Source organism: Boleophthalmus pectinirostris, unplaced genomic scaffold (assembly GCF_026225935.1).
Source record: "Boleophthalmus pectinirostris isolate CB_2022bp ecotype Guang Dong unplaced genomic scaffold, ASM2622593v1 HiC_scaffold_12, whole genome shotgun sequence".
In the NCBI taxonomy this organism is placed as follows: Eukaryota; Metazoa; Chordata; class Actinopteri; order Gobiiformes; family Gobiidae; genus Boleophthalmus; species Boleophthalmus pectinirostris.
The window spans coordinates 18,826,923-18,836,187 of NW_026571018.1; the positions used below are offsets into that span (position 1 = coordinate 18,826,923).

A 9,265-nucleotide genomic window follows, 5' to 3' on the forward strand; every position below is an offset into this window, starting at 1 on the left:
AGCGCCTCCTGCATGTTGTGGCGTATGTGGCTCCTCTGCAGAGACAGGTACAGTTCAGTCACTGACTTAAATATTACAGTTGTGTATTGAACCATGTTCCAATTTGCGTCTAGTCGTTGCCAATCTGCTAAAAGTCTCTCGTGGTCACGGGGTATTACATACCAGATCATTCTACCAGATCCAAACATACTTTCTACTTTCTACTGACAATATAGTTCAGACTTGGTACCAGTAGATGGCGTAATTTAGTTGTAGTCTCTTTCAACTTATTTTTTCTCACCGCGTCTGCGCAGCATTTTTATCATTACACAAGAAAAACTCTTATGGTTGTCACATGGTACGCGTTTAAGATTCATATACAGTGTATTATGCATCACGTTACATCACTAAAGTAAGAATGTATGTCAATCTCATTCAACAGCAACACTTCTCCGCCTATAAAGACATTAGCCCTGCATTCCTAATAATTTTATGAAAGCTTAATTTCCTAATTGTGTACCAGTCTTCACTGGTACAATTCACTTTGCCTGATCTTTATTTATTTCATCTACCATATGCTGCAATTTACATAGTTATAGCTGCTTAATGTTCAGATGCTTCGGTGCCTTACCTGTAGCTTTACTCTCCTGGCAGAGTGATGTGTTAGTTTTTTTGTATTGTATTATTGTATTGTAAATCTTTATAGTATAATTTACCTTGATCTTGATTTTTATTTCATGATCTTATTCTCCTACTGTACTTGACCTTTATGTTGCAACACTGTAATTTCACACTGTGGGACAAATTTAAGTTTATCTTATATTAACAACCTTAAGAAAAGCTGATTCAAGTAATATTAATTTTGAGTGAAAGTTGATATACATTTTTATTCATTAAAAAGTACAATAATTACAAGAATTACAAAGTACAATAAATGCTCAATTACTTCATGCACCTCAAGTCACACTTTACACATTTGATTAGTCAAAAATATTGTGCCAGTAGGTAAATTAAAACCATATATACATGTAGCTAACATAATACATTCTCAGAAAAAAAAACATTTTGTTCTGTATGTCCTTCAAAAAAGCATATCACATATTTTATGATGTTGTTGCATTACAGTTGGAGGATTCTAATAGCAGAGCCGTACCAAACCCAAAAGCCTGCATAGACTGGCTCACTGAATGAGGCCTTGAAGCGATGGATGAGAGACATGGTGTCACCTACAGTATAGAAGGACAGAGTACCCCCCACGTGGTCTAAGAACACACCGATACGAGACGAATAAGGTGCGTTGATCTCCAGCTGATCTTTGTTGTGGCGGGCTGAGTAGCTGGTGTCAGAACAGAAGAGGCTCCAGGATTTGCGGTTGTAGCCGATGCGACAGCTGTCTCCATAGCCTGTCCTCTTGATGCCTTTGTAGGTGATTCCGATGGCTGCTCCCTCTCCACTCCAGTCCACCTCCCAGTAGAAGGCCCCACCAGCGAGAGCCTCCCTACACAGGACCTGGGGCAGTGAGTCGAACCTGGCAGCGCTGTCGGGGTAGTTCTGGGGGTCATTCTTTAGGGTGGCCTTTTTGTTGCCTTTGGATAAGTAGAGTTGTCTGTAGGCTGTGTTTTGGTCCAGGTTGAGCTCACAGGCATCTGGGAAGGAAACAATGGATTACTTTAGGTTTGAATCGCTTAGGTCAAATTTCAGTGAGAAAATTCAACACCAACAACCTCTGTTATGAGCACAATTGGGAGCAACCCTCCACCATTACCCCCTCTAAGGTCACTGTTGTTTGACATTGTTCTTTACACTGGGTTAGATGTTTAACTAACTTCTACTGATAACTGCTTTAATAAAAAAGACCCTCTGGCTGCACATAGAAAGAGAGTGACTTTAGGGAATAGGGGTCACCTGTCTGTCTTCTGCTTATCACAGCTGGTGGGACACCCGCTTCGGTCGGCTATGTCTGTCCGATCTATGATCTGCAATGCCACAAGTATTAATAATGTTTGAATATCTGTTTGTTTCCATGGAGACTGTATTATGTTGACAGGAATCTTCTACAGATATGCATTAATTAAGTTTTTGTCCATATTCAATTACAGGTGTTTTTTGGTTAAAAAGATGCTTTTTTACTGTGAGCAGGGCCTCTATACAGACCTGACCTGAAACTTGGCTTGGTGGCATCACTTGCTTGTCTCCATGGAGATAGATAAGTTCAGTGCCATGCTGTGGTACATTCCAGGCATAGCAATATCTCCATGGACACAATCAGGTGGCAGACCCTCTATCAGAAACGTTGCTTAGTACATCTTTAAAGGTTGTTATTGTGGAATGCTAACAACATTTTAAGATGAAAAGTTACAGAATTATGGTCAGCCAAAGGGTCAAGCAATAAAGAAAAACACTTTTTAAAAAAAGCAATAAAAGCGAACTTACATCTTAAGAAGTCATCCCTGTATTGAGGCTCTTGAACTGGCACTGGCATAGACCTGTACATGGCGGCTTCTTCAGCTGTCAAAAGAAGTAGAGTGAAAATGTTGTCAGTGACATTGCTGACTTTTTTCCCATTATTCAAACTAAAATAATGGCCTCTTGAATGGACTGGAGAAGTTCCAAACCAGTAGACTGAGCTAAAGTCCATTATAGTGGAATGTGCTCTTGTAAACGCACCAGCAGTTTGACTTCCTAATCAAAGTAAACATTTAACCATGCAGCTACTGAAGGACCCCAGACTAGGCCCTAATGAATACTTATGGTTGAGTTCAGGCCAAACACCAGACAGTACTGCACAAAAGCCCTGATTCAAACAAAGGAAATTCCTGAGTATGGCTTTACTGGAGTCACAGTGTATGCTCTACCCACTCGTTGAAATAAGCACACTTCTATAATAATTGAGTATCCATGGATTGGGCCTGTCATGATAACAAATTTTGAAGTTCAATATATTGCTGAAGAAAATATAGACGATAAACAATAATATTGAAATTAATTTAGGTGACTAACTTGATAAGGATTTTCCCCAAAAAAATGTTGTAAATGTATAGTTGTTAAAAAATAAACATGAGCTGCAATAAAAAGATAACAGAATGAAACACTCAGTTTGCATCTGTAATGAGTCAACATTCTACAGTTATCTTATCGTAGTACACTAGTACAAAGAAAATGTTCCCACGATAAATATTGACCTCCAGAATATATTGTTCCATCTATCGTGTATAGAACCAGAAGTCAATATAGAAGCCGATATAGTATTTATCGTGACAGGCTTACCATGGAGTTCAGTATGTGGATTGTTGCCATAGCAGTTAACAATTTAAACCAATATATTTTTGAATTGTGAAAAGTTCTCAAAATGTTGGCAATAACAGGAAGATGGCACCCATGAATATAAATTACATTGAGTATATTAACAGACTCACCTTTCACGGCCTCAGCTTTTAGAGATTTCTTTTTTTTAGCATCATCCAGTTCGCAGAAGGTCATTTTGTTTACTAGAAAAATAAAACATGAACGTTTTTACAACCAGGATTTTTGTTGTGAAACTTGGATGTACAAAGTAAAAAAAAACTCACCTGTTTTTGCTACTTTAACCAGTTCGTCATTTCCAAATTCATTCAGGTGTTGTTTCATCTCTGAGACAGCCTTTGTGACTGGGCCAAAGCTGAAATAAGGATTGACGCTCACAGTAGGCAATTCTTCAGCTTCTGTTTGTGCGATGAGCATGTGGTAGCTCTGAAGAGAAAATGAAGTTTAATTTTAGTTTATGTAATTTTGTATACATTTTGTTAGTTTGTTTATGACTGTTTACCTGGATAAAGTGGATATGGTCCTCAGTTTTGGACAACTGGGTGATTTCGGTGTCCCTCCTCTTCAGATCTGCAATCTCATGAGTTAATCTCTCCATGTGGCCCTCTGCGTTGTTCAGTGCGGCTCTCTTATTGGACGAAATCAGCTTGGCCATTTCCTGTTGCATTCTTTCAATTGAGCGCAACATGTCGCTAAACATCTTCTCGCATTCTTGCAGTGCTCTCTGGGCTGAGTTCTGCACAGGAAAATGGGGAAGTGTCATTAATCACCTGGGTGTCACTAGGTGTATTTTTACTAGCACGCCAAAAGGCTGCCGTCATCACTACATAATGCAGGAATGTTGTCTCTGTAGTGGTTTGTCTGGTCTTATCTATGATGAATTACGCTGGCACAAACCTTAAGTGAGTCCACGGCCTGTTTAAGTTCCTCCATTTGCTTTAAACGATCGTGAATTTTCTCTTGGATCTCGGCCTGGGTGGCACCCAGTCGTTGCTATGGGGATAAAACAACATAAACTTTGATGAGCTGTTTAACAATGTGATTTTTGTCATACTTCAAACATCATGTATGAAAGGTACAGGTAGCTATGGGTGTGTTCTCCAGAGCTTAACAGGTCTTATTCTTGTCTATGTTGTAAATTTAGTTGATGCAACATCTAACACATCACCATGCAAGAAACCATTTAAGCAATGGTTTGGTTTTATTACTGTGGCAAATAGTTCTACTATGCAAACAAGACAGACAGTCCAGTTGCGAGATTAAATTTAAGAGATAATTGCTTTAAAAAAATATTATTTGAAAATAATTTAAAATTAAAGAAGCATTTTTAATATTAATATTTAATTCTGTCTTATCATTTTTTCTGACAATGAAGTAATGGGAAGTTTCCAAAATGTTTTTATATTTTGACATGCACAGGTTAAAAAACAACACTCACGTTCACCTACTAATGCACATTGCATCTAACAGATCTTCCAGGAGCCATATTTGAACACAGTAGCTGTCTGTGTAAGCAGAGCCTTACTAACCTGTTCCTCAGCCCTCTCCTGCTCAGCAGACACCATGTCGTGGCCTTTATGTTCCTTGACTGTGCACAGCACACAGATGCACATCTGGTCTGTGCGACAGAACAGCTCCAGGCCCTTCTGATGCTGGGGGCAGATCTGACGGTCTAGGTGCCCAATCTCATCTACCAGTTTGTGCCTCTTGAACGTGGCTGACTCAAAGTGAGGCTTCAAATGTTTCTCGCAGTAGGAGGCCAGACACATGAGGCAGGTCTTGATGGCTTTGTGCTTCTTGCCAATGCAGATGTCACAGCCCACATCCTGAGGTCCAGCATAGTTGTAGTCTGGAGACGGAGGCGGTGGTGGGTAGGACTCACTGTTACGCTGCATGGTGCTGTATCTGGAGCTGGAGCCTGAGACTCGTCTTGGAGTGGGCCTCTTGTTGTAGGTGACTCTGCACTGTGGGCAAATGTATGTGCCGCTGTGGTCAGCGTGGTCCCAGTAAGTCTTAAGACAAAGGGAGCAGAAGATGTGTCCACAGGGTATGGACACAGGGTCCCGGAGGTATTCCTTGCAGAGATAGCAGGCCTCCTGGTCTGAAGACATGGGGACAAACTGTAGGTGGCTCTGAACTCTGTACCAGTCGAGACGGACTGAAGTGGCTTGAGTCAGCGCAGTAGCAAAGTAATCTCACAGGTGCGACAAGGCACAAGTTATATAGAGTAAACAGTGAGATGTTAAACAGGTTAAGCCGAAACCAGTCAAACAAGGGTGGGGCAAGGAGAGGTCAGAGCTGCAGCCATGAGCCCAGAGAATGAATGACATGCGTTATTCATATGCAAAGGTCACTTTTGATTGAGTGGATGAAAGTGGAGGCTTTTGGAACTTTTAGTTTTGATTAATTATGCAAGAGAGGAAAACTGCTCCCTGGAGCTACCTAAAGCCTTAGGTCAGCTTTTTACAGTCTTCTGTTTAAAATAATGTATAGAAGACTGTTATTTCATATCAAAACAGCAAGATTTTACTGCACTTTCACTTGTAGTTTACTTGATTATTTATATATTAGTATGTTACTTATTACTGCCCTTCAATAGTACAGTATATATGATGATGTCTTATTGTAATATAAAACCTTGGGGTAAATTTCATTTGGTAGTATTCATCGTAATTGTACATTCTTGTCCTTCAATCATCATTTTGAAAAGTATAGGTAACATGAGAAGTGTAGTGGTATAGCTGCTGAGTCAAAGGAAAGTATTTCATAATCATAAGTGACATATTACCTTCTGTGGTGGACTAAGTAACTGAAAAAGTAGTTATAACTTTACTGGAATGATACCAATACAGAAAAATGTAGATATTATATTGTTTCTTATTATCTGATAATGTATTTATCAGTATAGTTAGGACGATCTTATCAGTGTACTGTCAGTAGATATGACGCAATAACAAAAAGATCTTGGGCTAAATTTAGATTAGATTAGAAAAGATAAATTCAAATCATATTCCTTAAAATCTTTATGACTTATACCACAATATTTTCTAGAATCACCTGATTAAACGCCTGACGCATATACTTTATCTGCATACTCTGTACACAGCTGAGTTTCAGGTCTGTTGAAATGGAGATAGGAATGCAACAACACTTGATAGCTCAGATAATAGCAGGGCCGAGAAATCCTGTCTAAAAGATTCCATTGTGTTAGAGCCAGCATGAAGAAGTGTAGTGCCAGGCATTTTAGGGTCTGTGGACTGCCCTCACCAGTACAGTCACCATACATACAAAACTAAATGAGATTAATTCAACAGTGAGGTAAAAACAAACCAAATAAAGTAATTATTTAATTAATTAAATGGAAAATGTTTTTAAAGCTGTACTCAGTTACATTTATAGTTTACAATAGTTCAACAATGACTACTACAAGACATACTTAAGATGTAAGTGCTTTCTCAAGATGCATTTTGCCCTATGAACAGCAAAATAAAACACTAAATTATATACTTAACCTTAAGCAAACTTTTTTGATCTTTTTGATCCAAAAAGGACATAGTGACTCACAAATAATACTATATGTATGAGCAGCAAAAAAATAAAACAAATTGGGAATAAACTGAAATAATGGAAGCAACAAAAAATAGCTAAAGATTTGTATGTGCTAATAAAATAAAAATAAATAAAGTAAAAGAAAAAAAAAACATCAAGCATTTCTTATTCATGGGTTTCAGAGTGATGGAAAATCACTATATGTTGCAATTAACAACATAAAAGACAATATTATAGCATTTCAATGGTGAGCAGTGGCATTTTAACCACAGAAGTAGGTGTCCTTGGTTCACTGTGTTGTGCTTGTCATCACTCACGTCTTATAAACATGAACAATGACCTGTCATAACCACAGGCATACTTTTCATTCTTTTTATTGCATCATAGGTTAAACAAAATGACAGTATTTTTGGCAGGGTCTGTGTAATTAGATTTGATACAAACTGTGCGATATTTTCTTCTTCTTTGTTTTGCATACACTTCGTGCTTTCAGAAAAAGCAGAATCTCCAGACCTGAAACATTCCTGAGTTTATCTTGCAATAATATGATGTTTCTACACTCAGAGGTACAGTGTTCTCAGCTGTGGAGGGGGATAAAAAGAGGAAATTAAAGACCAAAACAAAATAAAATTGGTGAGAAGTCCAGTTTATTTGTGAGCTCAGGTTTCAGATAATCTGCAGTTATACTTTCTCACTGCATTTGCACTAAGTAATAGATAGTTTTATGTAAATTGATCCATTTTTCATAAGGAAATTAAATGTTAGTGGAAGTAGTTGTGTGTCACTGTTACGACCCAGCTCTGCTAGGGACAGGGGGAAGTAACAAAATAACCAAGATTGTAAAATGGTAAAACTAAAGTTGTGATTTATTTAACAGAATTGTAAGGTAAACCAAACAAAACAATGATTCTTACAAGAATTAACAAAAAGAGGCTCTAAACAGAGTGGCTAACAATATAAGGAAAGATAAGCAAACCAAAACGGGGTACACTAAATGAAACAGAAAAACAAAAAAACAGTCTAAGTCACCAGGACTCTAGTATCTCAACAAACACAGCACGAGAGACACAAAGATGGCAAGCAAGTCCACAATCAGAACAGCTGCCCAGAGTGGCAGGGGGCGGGTCCTTTTATAGGGCCGGAGCTCCAGGTGTAGGCCTGGGATTGGCCAGGTGTTCCAGGTTTCCACCATTCAGCGGGAAGGGCTCCAGATGCCATCTTAAATCGATTCCTCCAATCACAGCATCACAGCGGGGGTCTGTATATGGAGGCTTGCAAACACACACACACACACACACACACGGATCTAGGCAAATATGGCCAGGAGGATCTGGAGGCCTGTGGCCGTAACAGTCACCCTCTCACATAATGTTATACTGGACACACTACACCTTTTTATTGCCTTTCATTTAAACCATGAGTACATCTCTATATAATGTATAATTTAATTTAAAAAGGTATATTTTTCCCGTATGGTAATGAATGACTGAGCCTTATTTGTGAACTAATTTTGAGTTTGACTTTGATCTCACTCACATGCAATGTTCTGCACCAAATTATACCTAAATAGCTATTTCCATCTGCAATCCCTACAATTATTTACTGCTAGAGTTACTTGCATGCACCTGTAAAATAAATTGCAATCACAATCACAATCACAATTTGAGAAGGTGATTATTATTATAAATTTTTTAAATCATAAACACTACAATTTGTATGTAATGTCCACTGTAGGTAACAAACAAATAATTAATTGTGTTGTGTTCTTTATACAGAATTTGACCACTTAACCATTTAACCACTATTGCAATACTTAAAAAAAATCACAATGACATTTTTCTCTAAAACTGTGAAGCCCCATTCCAGGCAGTCTAAAGTGCATTTTCAGTCTTGTTTTTTCTGTCTTGTAAACATAGATATATTTCAGTACAGTAGTAGTAACAGCATACATATCTGGTGGTTGCAGTCGTCTAAACATTTGTCTTCTTGAACTCCAGATCTGACCATTGTTCCTGGCCGTGCGTTCAAATGGGGTCTCTTCCTGTTTTGATTCCAGTCTCTCCAGTGAAACAGAGCCTTGTTTCCTTTGATCAAACAGCCGTTGGTGCGGTGCCCACTCTCTGCCTCTGCACTGTGCCTCTTCAATGTTCACTGCACCTTAATGAAGTTTGACCCTTCACCTTGAACTTGAGTGAGCTGAGATAACTACAGAGTCACTGATGGACATACAATTTTAATTAGAAAGTTATTTCAACTAATCAAAATGTCTAGTATCATAAACATTAATAAGACTACAATAATGACAAGGTGCAGGACAATCTATCATGGGTTTAATCTTGGAATTATATGTGACATTTTGAGGATTTTTTACCCCTCAAAAGATGTAATATTTAGTTTTATAATAGATTGTTAACTGCTATGCCAACAGTCTAAA

At 38.3% G+C, this 9,265-nt stretch overlaps 1 protein-coding gene across 2 annotated transcripts; it reads right to left on the bottom strand.

Moving 5' to 3' along the window:
• Positions 1-839: 839 nt before the first annotated feature.
• ftr83 (finTRIM family, member 83) lies at positions 840-5,457 on the bottom strand. Of its 2 annotated transcripts, XM_020930228.2 has the most exons (8): positions 4,812-5,457; positions 4,180-4,275; positions 3,785-4,018; positions 3,549-3,708; positions 3,396-3,467; positions 2,413-2,487; positions 1,885-1,955; positions 1,491-1,625 (listed from the first exon to the last, which is right to left on the bottom strand). In XM_020930228.2, exons 1-7 carry the CDS (start codon positions 5,391-5,393, stop codon positions 1,903-1,905), a joined length of 1,272 nt encoding a protein of 423 aa, XP_020785887.1. In that variant the 5' UTR covers positions 5,394-5,457; the 3' UTR covers positions 1,491-1,625; positions 1,885-1,902. The 2 variants fall into 2 exon arrangements, with proteins under 2 accessions (XP_020785886.1, XP_020785887.1); XM_020930227.2 differs by lacking the exon at positions 1,885-1,955 and having other exon boundaries at positions 840-1,625.
• Between the last annotated feature and the right edge of the window lie 3,808 nt (positions 5,458-9,265).

Bases quoted from the DNA above. Each gene is read 5' to 3' on its own strand.
- ftr83 (XM_020930227.2), bottom strand. From the start codon at position 5,393: ATGTCTTCAGACCAGGAGGCCTGCTATCTCTGCAAGGAATACCTCCGG. The intron at 4,276-4,811 runs GTTAGTAAGGCT...TTATCCCCATAG, and splicing joins AGGAGAGGGCTGAGGAACAG to CAACGACTGGGTGCCACCCA. The intron at 2,488-3,395 runs GTGAGTCTGTTA...TTCTTTTGACAG, and splicing joins AAAAGCTGAGGCCGTGAAAG to CTGAAGAAGCCGCCATGTAC.